General features: G+C 47.0%; 1 protein-coding gene and 1 long non-coding RNA gene across 2 annotated transcripts; one reads left to right on the top strand and one right to left on the bottom strand.

The window, feature by feature from the left end:
- Positions 1-222: 222 nt before the first annotated feature.
- On the bottom strand, positions 223-3,665 carry LOC117003995. Its single transcript, XR_004419569.1, has 3 exons — positions 3,579-3,665; positions 1,380-1,440; positions 223-1,184 (listed from the first exon to the last, which is right to left on the bottom strand). It is a non-coding gene; the product is annotated as an uncharacterized LOC117003995 (long non-coding RNA).
- Positions 3,445-20,595, top strand: GPR139 (G protein-coupled receptor 139). Its single transcript, XM_033074401.2, has 2 exons — positions 3,445-3,620; positions 16,263-20,595. Exons 1-2 carry the CDS (start codon positions 3,500-3,502, stop codon positions 17,195-17,197), a joined length of 1,056 nt encoding a protein of 351 aa, XP_032930292.1. The 5' UTR covers positions 3,445-3,499; the 3' UTR covers positions 17,198-20,595.
- The last annotated feature ends 843 nt before the right edge of the window (positions 20,596-21,438 follow it).

The following is a 21,438-nucleotide window of genomic DNA, read 5'->3' as shown; positions in this document are numbered from 1 at the left end:
CTGTTTAGGAGATGAGCTTCAGGAACTGTTCTCCTCAAGGCTCCACAGGTGTCTGCCTGTTAATTCAGCAGCAGAGCAGTGGTCACCTCACTGTGGCCCTGCTGCTATACATAAATGTCACCCCTTTAGAAAATACTGAGAAGCTCAAAAATAAATAGCTATAAGTAGAAGCAAGCATTGTGGTTAGTTTTGAATTGGCTTTATTGACATTTCTGTCTGGGGTTCTGTTACTGCACAATTCAGAGAAGAGAACAACCAAAATAATCTCATTTAGACCAAAAGTGGTTTGAAGTTGTTTGAAGGACAAAAGCCCCTCCAAATACCATTTACACACAGAACACAAGAGCAATTCTCAACTTTGGGTCCTTAATTCTGATATATTACAAAGTATTTCACTAATCTTACTTCAGTGAAGCAAAAGCAAATGTGGAAACCCAGTTCATCCTGCCTTAGAAGCTCTGGGTGCAGCGAGGCAGAAAAGTTCTTCAAGAAGCTTCAATTAAGCTGAGGTATGAGGAGCAGATTTCTTTCTGTGGTCTCTCCATTTGCAGGGCACTAGAGAGAGAACTGTTAGTGAATGTGAACAAATTTCCCAAATTTCCTCCTTTTACAATAGTTACATGTCATGGGCATCAGAGCCTCCTGTGAGGCTCTGCTGAGAGTTCCATGTGGAAGATGGAAAAGATTCTTGCTACAATCGGCTCTCCTCAGCACATGAGCAGCTACCTGAACTGTGCCCTGGAGACAGCTCTAGCTCTGAGGAAACATATGCTTCTATTATAGAAACAGGCCTCTCCAGGGAAGCCCCATTGCTCAGGATGTTCAAAACTAGGCCAGTCTTAAAAGTGGTAGCAGCACAACAGAAAATAGAAGGCAGAGGTTCTTCCTTAGCCTCCAGCTTCTTGTGGTATTTCACTGTTGTTAACTGGAAAGTTGAGAGACTCATAGTGCTGCAAACTGAATGTGGCACTTTTTAACCATCACCTGCTCCACTGCCATCCCCTTCTTTTGTGTTTTGTTTTGCTGATGAGCTTCACTTAGCTTCGAAACAGTGAGTCACGCTTCCAGCCCTGCTGATGTACTTGCTCCCCCCAAGAAAAGGCTCCAGGAAAAATCACTTCTCTTTTGGGAGGCAATAAAATACCTCTTTCCTCCTCGGGTCTGTTGCAGAAACATGAGAAGAACTTAAAAGAAAAAAACCCCAACCCTGTAGCTTAAATAGCTGGGGGGAAAAAAAGACAAAGCTGAATTCACAGGACTTTGTCTAATGTAATCACCCCCACATGCACTTCTGCTGGTTATTTAAAGGAATGGTTTGGAAAAAATTATTTTCAAAAGGAATGCATCCATAAAAGCTGTACCAGCAGATTCTAACTTACCTTCATGAAGACATCCACTGAAGAAGCAGGGGAAAAAACTTTTTTTTCCAGCATGTTTAACCTGGGAAGGTGGACAGAAGTTTCAGGGCTGTTCAAAAAGACCTATTAATCATTTAATAATGTGAATAATCTTACTGACTTTCTGAGCAAAGTAACTTGCTCAAGTCCTCACAAGACCAGAGCCTTGCTTGCTCCTGGTTGCGTTTCCAAACAGAAGTTAAAGTTCTTTTCAAACAAGACCATAGAAACCCAAAGGTGCAGAAGTCCTTACTTACTCACCTGATGGCCCACCACCATCCACCCTAGGCAGTCAGATGTTTTCAGAGAGTAAGGATGAGATCTCTATTTATTTCTGTAAGCCACCCACTGTATGTTGTGTGTATCCCATCAGAAACACCTCCCTGGTTAACCTCACACGCATTGCACACCTACATCCCTCTTGGCCAGCCTTGGCAGGGTCAGAAACCCAGGGGGTTCTTCCAACACACGGTGCTGGTCTGTGGGGCCCAACCTTACTCACTTCGGGTGAAAAGACATCTTGTTTTCTGCTTAGTAGGCGTTCACTATAGTGAAACATCTATTCTGTCACTAAACCATGACCTCCTGGACACATCAGTGTACCCGACCAGCCCACTCAGTAGCACAAAGAACAGGGCTCCATCACCCTAATGTAACAAGCCTAACTCTAAATCCTTATTCGTTATGGATCAGGACTATGTACTGGTGCACGTAAGCCTTAAGGAGTGGGTGAAGGTTTCAGAAATTCTGATTTCCCTTCAGCATTGTCCTGCGGGAGCCGTTCACAGGGGTGTCCCTGCTGGAGCATGCTGTGTGTCATTGCTGGAGCACAGCAGTGTCCCCGCTGGAGCACGGCAGTGTCCCCGCTGGAGAACAGCAGTGTCCCCTCTGGAGCACAGCAGTGTCCCCGCTGGAGCACAGCAGTGTCCCCGCTGGAGAACAGCAGTGTCCCCACTGGAGAACAGCAGTGTCCCCGCTGGAGCACAGCAGTGTCCCCGCTGGAGCACAGCAGTGTCCCCATTGGAGTACAGCAGTGTCCCCGCTGGAGCACGGCAGTGTCCCCATTGGAGTACAGCAGTGTCCCCACTGGAGAACAGCGGTGTCCCCGCTGGAGAACGGCAGTGTCCCCATTGGAGTACAGCAGTGTCCCCACTGGAGAACAGCGGTGTCCCCGCTGGAGAACAGCAGTGTCCCCGCTGGAGCACGGCAGTGTCCCCACTGGAGCACAGCAGTGTCCCCACTGGAGAACAGCGGTGTCCCCGCTGGAGCACGGCAGTGTCCCCGCTGGAGCACGGCAGTGTACCCGCTGGAGCACAGCAGTGTCCCCATTGGAGAACAGCAGTGTCCCCATTGGAGAACAGCAGTGTCCCCGCTGGAGCACGGCAGTGTCCCCGCTGGAGAACAGCAGTGTCCCCATTGGAGAACAGCAATGTCCCCATTGGAGAACAGCAGTGTCCCCGCTGGAGAACAGCAGTGTCCCCGCTGGAGAACAGCAGTGTCCCCATTGGAGAACAGCAGTGTCCCCACTGGAGCACAGCAGTGTCCCCGCTGGAGCACAGCAGTGTCCCCACTGGAGCACAGCAGTGTCCCCGCTGGAGCACAGCAGTGTCCCCGCTGGAGAACAGCAGTGTCCCCGCTGGCCGCCCGTCCTTCCCCCCGCAGCACTGCAGGGAGAAGAGAGGGACAGTGCAGTATCAACCCGGCTCTGTTCCGATGCCGCAGACACAAACGCCCTTTGCTGGCTGAGCCTCTGCCCCCCCGCCGGTCTGAAGCACATCCCAGGGCTGCCGCCCTCGCCTCTTCTCCTACTGACTGTGCTCCATCTCCAGGAACACCCTTGTCCTGACGCTCGCCCCCTGCCCGGCGCGCAGGCGGCGCTCCCGGCGGAGCTCTCCGCTGGCAGCCGCGCTGGCGGGGGCGGCCCGGGGAGGGAGCCGGTCCCGCCCCGCCCCGCCCGGCCCGGCCCGGCCCCGCCGGCCGCCCGGGGGCCGCGCCATGTGCCGCCGCCCGCCGCGGGGCCGCGCCGCGCTCCCGCCGCCGCCGAGCGTGCGAGGGGCGGCCCGTGCGGCGGAGCGAGCGCCGGCAGCGGGGACGGCGGGTCCATGGAGCACAACCACCTCCACCTCCACAACGGCTCGCTCCTGCCGCACCACCGCTATGGCTGCGGCTTGGGATACGCACCTGTCGTCTACTACAGCCTGCTGCTCTGCCTCGGGCTGCCGGGTGAGTGCCGCGGGACGGGCGAGGCTGCGGGCGGCGAGCGGCTCCTGCCCGCTGTGCGGGGCGGGGCGGGGCGGGGGGAGCGCCCGCGGTGTCCTCGGGATGCCCCGGGCTCCGCGTGCCCGGCGGGGGCACGGAACGGACAGCAGCATCTCCCGGACAGCAGCATCTCCGGACAGCAACACCTCCGGGGCAGCAACATGCCCCGGACAGCAGCATCTCCGGGGCAGCAACATCTCCCGGACTTCAGCATCTCCCGGACAGCAGCATCTCCCGGACAGCAGCATTCCCCGCCCGGCACGCTGCCGTCCCGGCGCTGCCTTCCTCGCCGGGGTTTGTCCCTGCCTGCCCTCGCCCTCCCACCCGGCTTCGGGCACCCTGATTTTAACTTGACATACACAGTCTGCCTGTCGGTGAAGTTTCTGCCATTGTCCTTTTGGCCATGTGAGTACCCGAGCGGTACCCGGCCGGCACTGAGCACAAGTGTAGCTACCGAGTTTTTCTGCTGCAAATTCCCACCCGACTCCGTGGGGCTGGGCTGGCTGTAGGAAGGGACACGCCACCACTACGGAACTTGGTTGGGGAAGGAGCAATCTGTCAGGAGCTTAGCAGACAGTTGTCACACTCATGAGCCTGTCCCTGTGGCTGGTGGAGCAGGGTAGGAGATAGAAAGTCCGGTCTTGTGGTCAGTGCAGTGCAAAGGCAATGGCAGTGCTGTCACTGAGACCCCTGAATGCAGGCACAGGGCTCGGAAGAAAGTCCCAGCTGACTGAAAGGCACCAGGCTCCAGAGTGTATAATTCTGAGCAAAAATTCCTACTTAAGGGACAAAGACATTGTAGAGATGCTTGGAACAAGATAAGCTGGAGACAGCACAAATAAGGAAAGAAAGGATGTCCCAGGCTTGGATGTGAACACCTGTGGGGCATCACTGCCAGCACACAGCTCCAAACATGCAGGTGCCACACGAGCATCACATCGGCAGCAGTGTCTCAGCCCAGACAGGACTCAGCAGGTGCTTCCTCCTGGAGGGGGCTGCCTGTGCCTGCCTCTGAGATGCCTCAGCATGCAGGACCGAGGGGAGCTGCTGTAGTTACCGTGGGCAGAGCTGCCATCCCAGCACAGCTTGGGTGGGCAAACGGCGTGGCTTGCCCACTGGCTTAACACCTCCAGCCTGAGACTGACTTGGAGTGATGCCAAGGACAGGTAGAACGAGTCGGGAAAAAGTTGTGATGCCCCAAGGTGAATTGGTATTTTAACGATGTGATAAAAGAGAGCTTGGTTGTGTCTGTGGAGAGGTACACATTTTAAGTGCCATGTGGGATGGCAAGCAGCAATGATAGGTAATAGTCTACAGTTTCTAAATACTTTTTCACCTTAATTCCTTCTTCAAGAAATTATTTCATAGAAAAATCTTTAATCAGATATGAAGAGAAGTCTGCCTCTGAGCAGCATGCATGCAATTACCACTCTCTGTATGAATTGATGTGCTTTGTGTTGGTTTGGTTTGGGTTCTTTTTTCCAATTTCTGGCTTATAATTAAAATTTGGCGATTGGCTAATAGTTCAGAGAACTGGAAAGTTGTGTATTTACCCACGGAGGATGCAGAGCACAGGCAAGTAAGTATCTGTGTTCCAAAACATTGGTGGGTCTCAGTCCTGACCTGAAGAGACCCAGCCAGCAGGGATAGGAGGTAGTTTCCTCTTCATTAATTTCTTAGGGGCTACTTACATGTCCATAATAATGACAGGTTCTGATTTCAGCACCAGTCCCCTAGGAGCTGAGCAAGACCCTCTCAGGATTATCAGGTGAAGAAGTTGTCATGAAGCACTCTGTGGCTAAGCTTGCCTTTGTATGTCTCTGAAATGGGGGAAAGTCTTGTGTGCACAGACAAGAAAAATCATTTAATGAACATTCTGCACATACTTGCACCAGCTCCCTGAGAATACTGCATTGTAATTACAGACCTAACGTGGTCATTCTAAGAACATGGTTAAAATCAGATGTGGTACAAATTAGCAGTGCTCTCATGCATGTCTCAAGGAATCAGACATCACTTGATTAGAGCCAAAGCATGTGGTGGTGCAGCACCACTGAGTTCACTGGGTTTACATCAGGTGTGGAGGTGTCCAGAGCACATTGTCTGAGGATAGCATTGACACTGACACCTGTACAGTGGACTCACTGCACATGTACAGTATGCTGAGCAAATACACAGCATGCTGAGTGCATGAGAAATTCAAGAGACTGCACAGAGATGAGAACAAGCTTGATATGTTTAGGGGAAGACCCACACAGCCAGGCTTCATTGAGGATGGGGTACAGGGTGACAGCAGTGTTAAAAAGAGCTTTCCATATTTTAATTTGAAGCTGCTCTTCAGGTTTTTAACATTAGAAATTTGTAAAGGTAGCAGACTTTATTGGCTGTTAGAAAAAGAGTCCTGAAATACATGGGATTATAATTAACTCTGTGTGATGCCAAGAATTTAACAGAAACCCTGTCTAGGATCTGTTCTCAAATACAGCACTAGTGCAGTGTTTTGCTGAAATGGAAAGAGTTAATTCTTGCCACAAATCTTGGAGAAAGACTGAGGAGAAGAGAAGCCAGTTAACTGTTTCTACCGTTGCTGTTGTACTGTCTGAAGGAAATTTCACTAACTCAACAACTCCACGTTGAGGCCAAGCAATGCCAGGCCTGGCTGTGTGTGCAGTAGAAGCATCCTCTGCCTCCTGCTCCTGCATAACCCAGGCACCTCAGCAGACCCTGCTCTCAGCAGTGGCTCCTTCTCCCTCTGGTTTGACCAGGCACCAGAAAGCCTGTGAAACTCAGAGAGGAGAGAGAGCAAAGTGAGCTCCCTTCAGCTCTGCTCTGGCAGTAGCACACAGAGGTGAGGGCCAGGCTGCACCCTGCAAAGAGAGGCACCCACAGAGGCAGCAGTGCCCACTGACCCTGCAGGGCTGGTACTGCACACTGACCCTGCAGGGCTGGTACTGCACCCAAGGTGGCTGCAGCTCTGCCAGGGGTCATCCTGCCTTCAGGCAGCTGCTTCTTTTTCCTCTAAGCAGGGGCTGGTAAAGCAGAGACACTTTTCTGAAGCTTGTGTTGAGTGAAGGTGTGCAAAGGTGTCCCCTCAAGTACGTGGTCCTTCTACCAGGAGTGGAGTGTCTCAGGATCAGGCTGCAGGGAGAAAATGCCAGTGCAAGCACGAGGCAGAGGCACTGGAAATGGGATTCTCTCCCATTTAGAGAGGAAAGTTTCTCATTTATGGAGCTGTTCTGCAGCTGTTCTGTTAACCCTGTACTCCCCTTGTCTTCAGAGAGAGTCTCTGAAGCACCTGCAGTTAATGAGGCAAGAGAAGGGCTGGAAAAAGTCTTAATAGAAGTGTTTCTTGCTCTAGTGAGAGAAAATGTTAGAGAAGGGATGATGTTGGATGTGGGGGAGGGAATAAATTCTCTGACTCAGTCCAAGAGCTGGCTGGTAATGGTGAGAAAGCAAAGAGCAACAGGTACCACTCAGTCTGTCCCTTTGTCAGTGAGAGCTGCACAAATCAGCTGCACCAAAGAGCTCCTTCTGTGATGGGGCCACTGAACACAACCAAGAAGGTCAGGCACAGAAGCAGCACTGCTTGCTGCAGACACCTGGCTTTGGCCTTGATTCCTGCTGCATTAGAAGGAGCAGCAGCCATGGAGTTGCCTTGCATACAGTCCCATCAGGAATAGAGTGTATTGCTGCTGAAAGGACAGAGCATCAGCATTTCCTAGGTCAGGGTCTGGCCTGATCCAAGTTCTCAGGGCTCATCTCCTCCCGACAGTGTGAGAGGCAGGGTGAAACCTGGCTTTGTTAGCCAGTCCCAGTGGGATTGCTGGTTCCATTTTGCTCCCCAGTCAGTTCCCTGGTTGGGATGTGCCTTGGCTCTGGGGATCATTGCATCCCAGTGACACAAAGCACAGCACCTTTACAGCATCTCCAGGAGGCAACAGACTCACAGCAGAACCCCAGGGAAGTTCCACTCCAAACTTCAGGAGCCTGGTCCACAACTTTTCTTTTGTTTGTGCTTTAGGCTTTTGCATTAAACCAGTCACATTGATCTAAATGTAGATTCAGAACTTCACAAGCTTGGGAAAGCAGCCTGGACATGCTTGGATGCTCCCAGCTGGAAGGAGCAAACAGGTAGTGTTCATGTCAGCCCTGCTGCTGAACAAGGTGACGTGGAGATGGGGACAGCTGGGGTCATTCAAAGCCCAGCCAAGCCCAGAGTGCGTTCACAGGGCTCCATGTGGAGGGAGAGAAGCTGCAGTCCTGACCTGGAGGAACATGTCAGCTCAGCAGGGGTGTCTATCTGGCTTAACACTCTGTGAAGAGACAGATACACCTTATGGACCTTGCCCTAACAGCTGACAGATTGGCTGTCCTTGCACAGCAGGGCAGATGCTCCCCAGGGTGTGGGGTTGACACATGGGTGTACTGCTCCCGTGCACACTGCTGTATATCACAGGCAAGCTGAAAGGATGGAGAGCTGATCCTTCTGGAGCCTTCTCCCTACACAGAGTTTGGAATGAGGAGGCTCTCAGGGAGGTGTGCATGCCTGGGTCATCATCCTGGCAAGGCAGGTGCTGTTGGTGGGCTCAGCAGCCCTGATCTAGAGACCACCATGCAGTAGCCCAGCTGTGCTCCCTCCACTCCTCTGCTGTGTGGGGAATGTGACCTGGAAAGTGTTTCCATCCCTGTGCCCACAGCTGTGACCCAGCTGGTACCCCAGGCTGTAAGGGTGACAGACAGGTAGCAATGTTTGCTGTTGACTCACGTGTTGTGTAGTAGCAGTAAATACCAAAGCAGGCAGGGGAAAGTGTGCACATAGAGCACACTGCACTGTAGAAGTGTCTGACTCGTTTTGGATTCCTGCCATCTACTGCCTAGTATATTCTTCTGCAATCACAGTACAGGTTTCTGATTAAAGAGACCATTTCCAACACCTGAATTAATAGCCTTTCTCATGGCAGCATACCTGAAAAACAGAAGTGTTAAAGGAAGATCGAAAATATGAGCGGGAGAGTTGTTACAATGTGGAGTTATGACCTTGAAAAAACAGCACTCTTCTGCTGCTGCTCATTAGTGAATAAGAACCAAACCCTCTTGAGACCTCATTCAACCACCCTTTTTACTCAAAAGCCATATATTCTCTGACTTAAAATCTGAATTGGACACAAGGCCAGTACATTGCATCCTACTAAAAAGAGGACAGATAGATTGCCAGAACTTTAGCTTGGCTATTGGAGCAACTGAAGGGCACTACAGCTCATTTACAGTAGCAGTACTGGACAGAGGGGAACAAAACTGCTGCTAACACGCTTAAATGAGTAATTTCCTATTGTAAAATGAATGCTTGTTCTTTAGGAGAGAAGAACCATTATAAAAAATAATAGATTCATTCTGTTCCTGCACAGAACTGGTGGCAGCAAGGTGTGCAGATGGAAGTGATTTAGTTTGGTCAGTACATCTGTACTGTAGCCACTGAAATCTTGCAGCCTGAAAGACAGCATGTGGCTGAATCCATGCTATTGCATGGATTGTGGAGAAGGTGATTGTACATTTCTGGATACCACTAGACAGAGTGCAAATGCTAACTTTGGATTTCTTCTGCCACGTCAGTAGGAAACAACACTGTCAGGGCTGTAATGATAATGAGGTGCCATATTTGGGAGGCTCAGCAGACTATGAAGTGCACAACCTTGCATGGCAGGCTGCTAAAATGGATTGGAAAGGAAAAACTCCAAAATACATTTTTCCTTGAAATGACAACGACACAAAAGAGAGAGCACAGCCAGTTTTCACGGCAGGTGGGTAATGCAGAGCCCCCAGTTGTTAAGAAGTCAAAACATTCAGAAGCACTAGGCAGTCTAATATCCTGCTGTTCTTCATCCACCCTTTTACTCAGCTCTCCCCTCCTCATCCTCTTTCTGCTCCCTTCCATAAAATGGGGGTGAATCAGCAGAAAGAAGCCACGGAAGGCCTTTAACCACATGTCACAGTTCGGTGTGGTCAAACAAACAACACGGGGGTGTCCTGATGGGGTGTGTGCTCTGCTTTCACACTCCAAGGGCAAAGCAATCCCTGTCCAAAAAAGCTTCCACCTTCTGTTTCAGGTGCTCTTTTTGAGCCTATAATCTCTTTGCTCATTAGCTTTGAGACTCCAGAAAAGGAAACAAAGCCAAAATTAACTCCATGAGCGCAGGAGGCTGTACACACAAATCAGTTTTCATTTTGTAGAATATGGATATGTACTTACAGATACTAAAACCTGATGTCTGGAGTGCCCTTGGTGCTGTTCTTGGGGTGACTTATGGGAGAAGATGGTATTGGGTTGCCCCTCAGGACCCCAGTGTGATTGTGCAGAGAGAATGAAGTGCAGACAGCCAAGCAGGACCAGAATTAGCAGTGCAGAAGATGACCAAAAAGAATTTTATCCCTTTATCCGTGGAAGAAAAGAGAAGCTTGCCTGTTGTAATACTGAAATTTTTCCCTTCTTCCACCTGAAAGAGTCCCTGCAATGTACAGTCATTAATTCTCTCAATCTTTTCCATCATGTGGAGTGTTGCCTGCACGGACAGGTGCTCTAGAGGTTGCTTTTGGTCTCAAGACAAATCACCTGTCAGTCAGTTACATCAGACTAGGATATTTCTCACATATTTGTTCACTCCAAGTGTGTTTTCTTCAATGTCCTGACAGCACACTGAAGAGTGATATATCTGGTGGGGATGCAGTATATTCTCTGTGGGGGAATAAAGCCAAACTGCAATGGTTTTACAAAGTCTGTAATTTCCTGCATACTGTGTAAAATTGGCGTAGTCTCTGAGAAAGCTTGGCCATGGGGTTTGCAAGCATGAGCTCCTATTGCATTACCTAATGCTTTAGGAAGACATAAAGACTGGTTTATTTTAGCAAAACCACAATCAAAGGTAAAATCCTCTTAATTATTCATGTTCAGTAAAGAATTCACTACAATGCCCTTATGAAATCACATCCTCTCTCCATCCCAGTCATCCCATGAAACACCTTTGGCACCTGCCTCAGTACTTTGGCATTTGGTATCACAAGGGTAGAATGGTTTTGTCACCCTGGAGCTCAAGTTACTCAGCTTGAGACCCTTTTCACTGCTCTGACAGCCCACATTTAGATGCCACAGACACCTGCCAAATGAGACACCCAAATTGCCTTGAAAATCCCTGTCTGTCCAGATATGTTGAATGAATAACCAAATTCCTTTTATGATTTCTGCATCATTTTGCAGATCATTTTTTCTGTTGCCAGCACCAGTTTCCATTAGAAAGCTATATTGCTCTAGTAGCAAGATGCAAGGCTGGACTTGGAGATGTGCATTTTAGACATTTTTATCCTTGTGTGGGTACCTCTAAATAAGGCTTTGGAGTGGCAGGAGGAATATCTGAGATTCATTAGAGGCTTTCTGCTCTGTAGATCCATCTCAGGACAGGTGGACAAGGAGGGTGAAGATGGCAGGAGGAGAGCCAGATCCCTGTCACATTTACACACATGTGGCCAGTGAGCCCAAACCAGACCTCCCCACATCCTAGCCCAGTGTTCCTTCTGGGCCATTCTTATACTGCAGAAATAGCCCTGTTTTATACAGACTACTCCAGAAAATCTCCAGTGGTCAAGGAAAGCCAAAAGCAGCAGTGTAATTACGCCTTTCTGCCAGACAAGCTGCTGCACTCCAGCTCAGTGGCTGGCAAGGCTCAGAGCCAGTATCAGCCATTGGCATGGCCATGCCATCACTGTGTCTGTGCCCTCCAACAGTGAGGAAGTGCTTGTGCTGGATTAAAATCCTGCTCTGGCCTCTGTGACCCACTGATGGCTAATGCCAGCTGCAGAGCAGAGTACCTCATTCACTGCATCCTTCCCCAGAGCCATCTCAGCTAATAAATGCTGTCAGTGAGAAAAATGGCCCCAGAGGCCAGATTTCATTGTCAGAACCTGGCCTCTGGCACTGACTGTCTCATTCACTTGTGACTTGTAAGCACAAGGCCATGCTGTGTTTTCCCTGGCAGTAACTAACCCGGGCTCCTGCACATGGGAGGGAGTTTGGGTTGTCCTGGGCAGGGGCTTGGGCATCTTCTGCCCCCAGGTTCTCTTTTCCCCTCAGAGCTGGAATGGTCTGCCCCTGCATATGGGATTTTCTAAGCACAAGCCACACAAGAACTTCCTAAAAGATGTGAAATCTCCTCCCAGTAGCAATCCTGCATCCGTGCCTGCCATAATTTTACGATGCTCTTTTTTTTTTTTTTTTTTTTTTTGCATATATCCCTCTCCATTCCCTGGGAGATGATGTAGGCACTAGCAGAAGGGGCTGACAGCTCTTCCCTCCTGGGGGTGCCTTGCTGTGTGCTGTTTGACAGCACTCAGACAGCTGAACAACAAATAAATCCATTTATTTTCAAAAATCAATCCTCACAGGAACTCCCTGGGAAGACAAAACTTGTATTGCACTAATTATATTCTATAAAGTATCCCTTTATGCTTCACAACAGCTTAAGGAAGGAACTCAGGATATGATAATAAAAGAGAAGAACAAACTGAAGCACTGTTCAGTCTGTCCCCATCTGCTCTAGTGCAGAGTTTGATCTGTATCAGCTGTAAGAGAAAAATGCGGACCTACCCTATCTTCTTTTTAGGGGCAAACAGCATCCAGAGGTCATTTTAAAAGATCACATAACCAGCTATAGTCAACATGAGTAATTAAAATGTAATTACATTGACACTGTATTCTTGGTTGGGTTTTTTTAATTAAATTCTGTTATGTAGCACCTTTGTCAGAAGTCACCCATTGTCATCAGCTTCTCCAGAGAGCTCCCACACAAAGTAAGGGCTGAATGCCATCCTCACCTCCAGGCTGGGAACTGTTGGTGAGAGCTGTGTTAGGAGCTGTGGTCAGATCTGCCTGCTGGACACAGTACCTGTTTACATTTGAATATTGCCTCCTAGCTTGGAGGAAATCATCTATTCCCGTCAAGCCAGAACATCCCTTTTTCTCACTGCTTATTTTTAGCATATTGTGCTTACATTCTCACAGTTCTTAAATCTGAGAAGGAGGTGTTACTAACATTTTTTCTGAGGCAACTTAAAATTTCCCATTTGTAAGCTCTCTGTGCCAGTCAGGTGCCTACTGCTAAGCCTGCAGAGAAGTTTCACACATCACACAATAATTTGTGGCCATCCTAGCAACAACTGTGTTGGGTAAAAGGTGTCCATTATATTCCATGACCTAATGTTTATCATGCTCAGTGAGCAACACTCATGGCTACTTCATTTAAGTAGTTTATAAAGCTGAACTGCTGAACTACAGAACCAGCCTTATTCCCAACGCAGGGAGCTAATGCTTGTGTTGCCATTTGAGTGCACAGGCTGCTGTGTACGTGCAAAGTGCTCTCAATTAAAAAAAAACCAACAAAAAAAACCAAACCACAAATAAAGCCCAGAACTTTGCCTATTTCTTCTTTAGACAGATATAATCACTTCTGCTTAAGCTCACATGCAGTGAAAAGAGTCACTGAAAGCTCTTCAAATCCCCTGCAAAGGCCATTGTTAGACATTATTTGAGTGATGACTGTAATCCATGAAATGAGAGGCTGGGGGCAAACCTGTGCCCTCAGGGCACAGCACTGCTTTGAGGCACAGGCTGCACAGCTTTGGTATGGGAAGTAAACCCAAATCCACACAGGAACCAAAGTTATTCCTTAAAGGAAAGTTCCTCTCAGACACAAAGGCCCTCCAATGGCATGAATTTTGGTGCTGCAGTTTGTACTCAGGAGCTGATAAAATCAGAAGAGATGTCAAAGGAGGGATGTAAGTGTCCTGTGATGAAGCCTGGCTGAGTTAGAAGGTTGCCTTATTTTGAGCAGCCTGGAACAAAGATGTTTGGGTATCAGAGACCTTTGGATGCTCAAATGTCTCTTGTCTCATGCCTGGAGGGAAAGAATTGAGACTGCCATTTTGTACAGTTGCTTCTAATCACCTGCCAGTAGCACCTCAAGGCTTCAGCCAGCTAGTCCCCAATCAAGCCCTGGTTCTCACACAGATATTTATAAATTCAGAATGCTGCACTGCAGCAAGCAATGCTGGCATAAATTCCCATCTGTCATCCCCTAATCATCTCCCAGCACAGTGATCAATCTCTTTCAAATTCAAATGATCTTAACCACTTAGTGTCTAGAAAATACACTGCAGGAAACGGGCAGTGTACCATCCAGGGCAATTCCGAGTGCTGACCTTTCCAGCAGCTGTGTGTAGCTCCACCTACATTACAGCAGAGGCAGATATTTTTATATTTCCATCATCATCATCTCTGTCATAGTTCTCATCACAGACTACCATGCTAGTGCAGGAATTAGTGTCAGCAAGGTTAAAATGTGGTCACAAATACTCTTCTATCACCTTTCACCCCCAGTGGGTAATTTTTGCCCACAGGAGAGCAGGACACTGAGGAGACTCTCAGGAGTTACTGGGACACTGGCACAAGGACACGGTTGGTCCCATGGAGGGGTGTGCCCACCCACTTCCCATTTTACTGAATTTTAGATACTTTTTTTTGTTTGAGGACACACCAAGGACCAACTTAACACTGGCTAGGAAATGGATGAAGAACTGAGGCATCCATAGCTCATCTACACTTTACCTAAACAGTGTACAGCAGGAAGAATACTCACAGACCCTGTGCTAAGACAGTGGCATATTGGCAACTTTCTGCTGCATCCCAGTGTGCATCTGTTTTCCCAAAGTAAATGGTGTTACTATATTTCATATCATCCAAGCTGTAATGTGATCCCAGGGAAAGCATTTCCAATACAAGATACAGTCACCCTTGCAGAAAAAATTTGGTATAGCTCGTGTGTATTTTGTCAGATCAATTTTCTAATCTGGCTCACCAAGCATGGCTTGCTGGCCTTGGATAAATAACTTGCATTTCAGCACATGCTGTGGCTGGGAACCCTGAGAGAGGAAGGGGCAAAGGGTGCAAGGGACTGCTCATAAATCTGCTCCTGTAGCAAAACTGAGTGAGAACTGAGCAGCAGGACCCCTGCCATAGGCAGAAAGTGTGAGGAGCAGGGCTGCTGTACCTGAACACAGCATGGCCTCAGCATCCCTGCAGGAGCTGCTCTGACAGCCCACAGTCACCAGTGCCTTCAGACATCCCCCTTGCTGCTCACTGGCTCCAGCTGCTGCTGCTGGAACGAGTCAAAGCAGAGGATTTGAAGAGAAGATGCACCCCATGGGTCACATCCAATGTCTGTGAAGCTGAGCCAGTCAGCCTGGCTGGCCAGAAGCAGCAGTGGCTGCAGAGCCATGATAAACACTCCAGCTCGAGGATTTCCTTGACAGTACATCACTCACTGCACCTCCAGGGCTCATCAGCAGGCTCAGCAGAGGCATTTCTAAGCAAGTAAGTGAAAAATGACACAGCAGTTCTGGCTGTATCACCTCTTGTCTCCCACATCTGCACTGAGCTGAAATCAATGCAGTTGCATTCACGTTAATGGAGGACAGAATTGGGAAAATTCCCCTGAAGGCAATTTGAGACCATTGGAAAGATTGTGCTTCTTTTATTTTTTTTATTTTTTTTCAGTTAATTGTCACGTTTGGTTTAGTGTATTTTTCCAAGATATAAAATTAATATGTTCAGTTAACACAAAAAAAGGTGAGGACTGTTAGTCAGGATCATTCACTCTGCTGCAGTTCATTTCCCTGGTGGCAGAAATCTGCTCCCAGACAGCAGGCTTTGAAGGCATTCACAAAGGAGGAAGTTTTTTCAGTGCCAAGTAAAACAGTTTTTAAAAAAACAAGCATTTTCAGTTGTAGGATGTGTCCTAGGCTGTCATTACCTTTATGTTACCAACTTCCTTTTTCTCTGGTTTAAAGGAATCTTTACAATTACTGTTGATTTGTTTTGGGAAAGCCATCAAAGCTGGCAGAAATGTTTGAAGCACTGAATGCAGAGAAGAGGTGATTTACAGAACACTTAGGAAAGTATAAACTACAAACATTTGGCAGTCACTTGTACAGTAAACCAGATCTCTGATTTTTAAGCACTTCTCCAGGTATTCTAGCCAAGTGATACCAGCCTCTGATGGGAACAATCTTACCTCATTCTAGCCAAACTAATCGTAGGAGTACTAAGAATTTATATTTTTTCCAATTCAAGACTACACATTAAGTTCTAGTAAACAAGAGGAAGCAGTTAAAATTTGGCTACACCTTAGTGCTCCTGCAAATCTCTCAAGTACTACAAGGGCTGTTTATATTCACTCCCCTTCTTATTCATCCCTTGTTATATGAAAAAGTGAAAAAAGCAAGGTGAGAAATAAAAGTAACTGTGTGTATGAGCTTTTTTTCTCCTGCTATCACTCCCTATGTGTGCACAGACAGGAGTCCCAGCTCAGACCCTCTGCTCAGGGGGTGGATTGCACAGCTGAGCAGGGCCACATGCTCCTGTCATTGCAGCATCTTCTCTGAGGGACCCGACTGAGCTGTTTTCCTTTCGGTTTCTTGAACTTTAACAAGGTGGTCATGTTGGCAGTTCTCAGAAAAGCTTATGTTACATCTCAATAGCCTAACTCTGTGTTCCTTTCTCCACAGCAAACATCTTGACAGTCATCATCCTCTCCCAGCTTGTAGCTCGCAGGCAGAAGTCCTCCTATAATTACCTTCTAGCTCTAGCTGCTGCTGACATCCTGGTTCTCTTCTTCATCGTCTTTGTTGACTTCCTCATGGAAGACTTCATCTTAAACAAACAGATGCCTCAGGTACTGGACAAAATAATTGAGGTGTTGGAGTTTTCTTCCATCCACACGTCGATCTGGATCACGGTGCCGCTGACCATCGACAGGTACATCGCCGTGTGCCACCCCCTCCGCTACCACACCGTCTCCTACCCCGCTCGCACGCGCAAAGTCATCGTCAGCGTCTACATCACCTGCTTTGTGACCAGCATCCCCTACTACTGGTGGCCCAACATTTGGATTGAAGACTACATCAGCACGTCCGTGCACCACGTGCTCATCTGGGTGCACTGCTTCACGGTGTACCTGGTGCCCTGCTCCATCTTCTTCATCCTCAATTCCATCATTGTGTACAAGCTGCGGCGGAAGAGCAATTTCCGCCTGCGAGGGTACTCCACAGGGAAAACAACTGCCATTTTGTTTACTATAACTTCTATTTTTGCCATACTGTGGGCACCAAGAATAATCATGATACTGTATCACCTCTATGTGTCTCCCATAAACAACAGCTGGGTGGTCCATATTGTGTCGGACATCGCCAATATGCTGGCGCTGCTGAACACTGCAATTAATTTCTTCCTCTACTGTTTTATTAGCAAAAGATTTCGCACAATGGCAGCTGCCACCTTGAAAGCCTTCTTTAAGTGTCAGAAGCAACCTGTGCAATTCTATACAAACCATAACTTTTCCATAACAAGCAGCCCTTGGATTTCCCCAGCCAACTCTCACTGCATCAAAATGCTTGTTTACCAGTATGATAAGAATGGAAAGCCTATAAAAATATCACCATGAAAAGACCAGTAGTTGGAGTTTCCGGGTGCAAGTTCTTTTCAAGTGGTTACATCTTCAGGATGTAATTTTCTGAAATGGCTGTTTTGAAGAGAAGTCATTTGATTTCATTTCCCTGGGTGGCCAGGGGCAGACCAGACTGTCGGGAGGAAACAGGAGCACTTGATTTTAGGAGCAAAAGTGAGAAGGCAAACACCTCCATCTCTTATATAGCATTTTGAATATGCTTCAGAGTTCAAGTCTTAGTGTTCAGTCACACTCAAATGTTTTGCATCCCAACACCAGTGCAATCCAAAGTCATCCGAAGGGAGAAGCCACAGCAGTGTTTAATTACAACCTTTTAAAACACAACAAAACCTTACTTGACCATCAGTTTGCTATCGAGAAAGTAAATGGATGCTTTTGTGTACTGTGGAAGGTGCCATTTCTGGAGCATGCACTTGCCAAAAATTCTGTGTTGATTCTGGCATGAAATGCTAGCACACACAGTTGTGCTGTCAAGACCTCCTTGCAGGAGGCAGCCTGTGAGACACAAATGGTGACAAGCCTGGTTTTGGCTCATTTGAACAAGGCTTGAGGACCATTACAGTACCTGTGCAGCCTTGGCATGGAAAGCAATCCTGCAAGCTGCCAATATTTGCGTGTTTTAAGTTGTTATTTAAGAATGTTTCTGAGATGGGAGCTCGAGGGAGGGAGGGAGGGATGTTTCTAGAGCCAAGAACAAAAGCAGCATCTTTCCCCAATTACTTCAGTCATTGTGTCTAAGGACTTTCAAGGGTGAAACCAAGGCCTGCCTAAAGCAGAGCTCTCACCAAAGCTGCTCCTGTGAGCAGTGATCAGAGCCTTCAAGTTCCTTCTTAATCAATACAGATTCTCAGTTATTCCCCATGTTCAGGCCCTTAGGGATTAACATATAAAAACCTCAACTTAAGATTTTCTCCTGATGGATGATGCCATCCTATTGCAGATTTGCCATTTAGTTGTTAAAAAAACCCAAACAAATTGTGAAAGAAATTCATTAAATACCCAACAGCAGTAAAAACATTAAAGCCTTAGTTTTAGTTTAGATCAGCTTAAGCTGATCTAAGTATTTCACTTATTTAAAGGAGGTTAGCTTCTCTTCCTTCACACTCAAAAACCAGCATCCCATCAATGCTGAGTGTAGAAAATAAGAGATTTACAGGAAGGCTGAAAAGGCATTTGTTTTAATTTCTTTCCCTTCCAGATCCTGGCATGTGTTCTCTTGGAGCCACATGCCACAGCCTCTTTATTCTACACTGGGCACTTACTGGAGCCTGGCTGGTGTGAGGGCAGGGCAGGTGTGTGGTGAGCAGCAGCCCAGCAGGGTCAGTGCAGGAGATCAGATCAGGGGAGCTTGGTGCTAACGCTGGGTTTGTGCCTGTGCCCATCTCCAGTGCCAGCAGGGAGCTCGTGGTGCATCAGGAACCAGCACAGAGAGGTCCTCTGAGCAGGGATCCAGTCAGTCTTGCATGGTGGGATCAGAGAAAACATCTCTCTAAAACACATGGATGGCTCAGCTTTGGTGCAAATCCCCTAAGACACGCCAAGGGAAGTCCTGCTGAGGACAAGAGCCTGGCTCCCTTCTGCCACAAAGGTCATGTTTGTACAATGCCTGGTACCCAAGCCCACCTTCCCCAGAAGGGAATGGCAGCAGGAGGCACAGGACATGAAAACCAGGCCAAGGCATGGAGGGGTGTTCCCAAGAGAGATCCAGGCTCTCTCAGCAGCAGAGGAGATGCCCAGGGCCCCACACGCTCCCAGTGAGTGGCAGAACTGCTCAGCAATTCTCTGTGAGGTGCTGAGGCACCCCAGGGACCACACAGGGCAAGGACAGGGCATCTGGGGCCATGGGGGCTGAGAGCAGAAGCTGAGCCTCCCCACCCTCACCCACCAAAGGGATGGTGTCCATTTAAAAGCCCCCACAGAGAAATGAGGAGCTCCTCAGCCTGTTGGTTGTTCATCCTTGTGATCTCAAAGCTTCACCCTTGCAATAACAAAGTGTAAAAAGGACTCTCTGCCTCGCTGTATTTGTCATGACAAGGTTAAAATTATTGGTCCCTTGGTAATTTTACAGAAAATCAGTTTTGTGGCCATCCTCCCTGCCCTTCTCTCAGAAACCTCCCTTTAGTCTTGGTCAGTTGGTAGTAACCAAAGTTACCTTAAGGAAAAGGTACTGTATGTTTCATTTTGGAAAAACACTGTATTTATAACTTATTTTTATTCTACATTTGTTATGAGGAATGCTTGTCTGAGTTAAATGTGAATGAGTCTGAAGTGCAATATCTATATAGATAAGTGGTTCATTTTTGAGAATGTATCTATTGAAGAAATACCTATTTATACAAGAAGTTCACTATTCTACTTAATATCATAGTAACTTTAAAGAAAATAGTGAATGTTTAGGGCTTTTATTTATTAAAAAAAATTCAATTAAGTGCATGGCATATGCTGCCATTCACATGCTGTGACTTACTAATTTTTGTAACATAATGTTTATCCTGCAGACTGTGAGTGTCATCTGATTTTCTCTGTTCTGATAATGTATTTTTGTAAATTATCATATTTAAAAACAAAAATCTTTCTGTGTATTTTTTTCCCAATGAAAAATAACGCATTAAATTCTCATAACTTATTTGGAAAAACTCACAATTGTTTTCCATATCCTTTTGGAAATGACAAGGTGCAATTTTCATGTACAGTGGATTGATCATTTCACTAGTGATAATTTAGGGCTTTAAAAGCTTGCTTCCAAAGCCCTTTGAATTCAAAGGGAAGGTTGCTAGTGGGTTTTGTGGTTGGTTTTTCCAATCCCCATTATTTTAGGAGGGCTTTGGATCAAGCCATATCTTGTTGGCAGACATTCAAAGCCTTTTTAGAGTCCAGTTTGGATAATAAAGCCTTGACTTTTTAGTCTGCCATAGGGAGCTGCTGTTGAATACTTGCCTTATTTTTGGTTGTGTGAAGCATCTTGCAATGACTGTTGCTAACTAGCCATTGTCCTGCTGTATTCTTTGTACCTCCTAATTTTCAAACAGTAAAAACTTAACCAAGCACATATAGTGACATTATTTAGGGAAAAAATATCCTGAAGACAAAACCATCTTTGTTGAGGAGATGGTCTTCTGTACTCTAATTTATATTTCAAATATCTACAATTAGAAAAAAATAAGCTGTGAATGGACAGATTTACAATTACTTATAGGTATATGTTCTTGAAGACCACAGCTAGGAACAAAATACTTTTTAGATGAGTTGCTGATATATAAAATTATGGGACCTATCAGCTATTTAAATTGTGAATATTGATATTTTCATAAGTAGACAATATATTGTGTTTGACAAACTTGTTTGTATTATAATAAATTATGGTGCATAACTTACTGGTGTGTTTGGAGCTATTGCTTGATTTATGGATTCTTATGATGGACTTCTGATTTATAGATACTTATGATACACTACAAATAAGAGACAGAAAGTGGATGCAGAACCTCAGGAGACTGCTCGTGGAAGAAGCTGAATATTTCTTGAAGTGAAAATTACTAACACTGCAGGCAAATGTAAAACTATCTGGGATCAAGTTCCTAATTTCTCTGGAGAAGTAAAAGGACATGTAAAGGACAAAAAGCACTAAAACTAAGCAGAGACTAGAGAAGAACCTGCCCAGAGAAGCCCAGTGTCTCAGAGATCAACCACTGTAGGGTTAAGCACAATGACAAGGGAGGACCGTGCCCAACCTGCTGGTCAGATTTCCCTGCTGTAAAAGGCCTGGGAGCAGGTTTTAAAACACAGCTTCAGAGACAAATGAGGGGAAGGGGCACTGCAGAGAGGGGCAGTGTCAGATGGAGCTTATCAGGGTTGTTTCTTAAGGAGGGAGCCTGGGGTCTGCCTGTCTTCATTAACACTTTCAATACTTTCATTAACAGCTGTGGCATGAGAATTACTGATTAAGGGTATAGGTTATAAAAATGGAATTATACTGCTGGCAGAGGATGGAAGGACAGGTGTTTCATGTAAGAATCAGATGACCTTGCAGATTGCAGTGATAAAAATGGGATGAATTCAATAGTAATAAACACAAGGTTCTCTCTCCACTTGTCAGCCTGTAACAGCACATTTGCTGTTAAACCTCAGCAGTCAGAAACAACCAAGAACCCCATTGTGCCAGCTGGGCTTGAATGACAATGAGTCACCAACAGAAAGCAGCTGAGAAAAATCCCAGAATG

Source organism: Catharus ustulatus, chromosome 16, assembly GCF_009819885.2.
Source record: "Catharus ustulatus isolate bCatUst1 chromosome 16, bCatUst1.pri.v2, whole genome shotgun sequence".
In the NCBI taxonomy this organism is placed as follows: Eukaryota; Metazoa; Chordata; class Aves; order Passeriformes; family Turdidae; genus Catharus; species Catharus ustulatus.
Note: the sequence above shows the minus strand (reverse complement) of the source record. Positions and strands in the feature narration are given on the sequence as shown.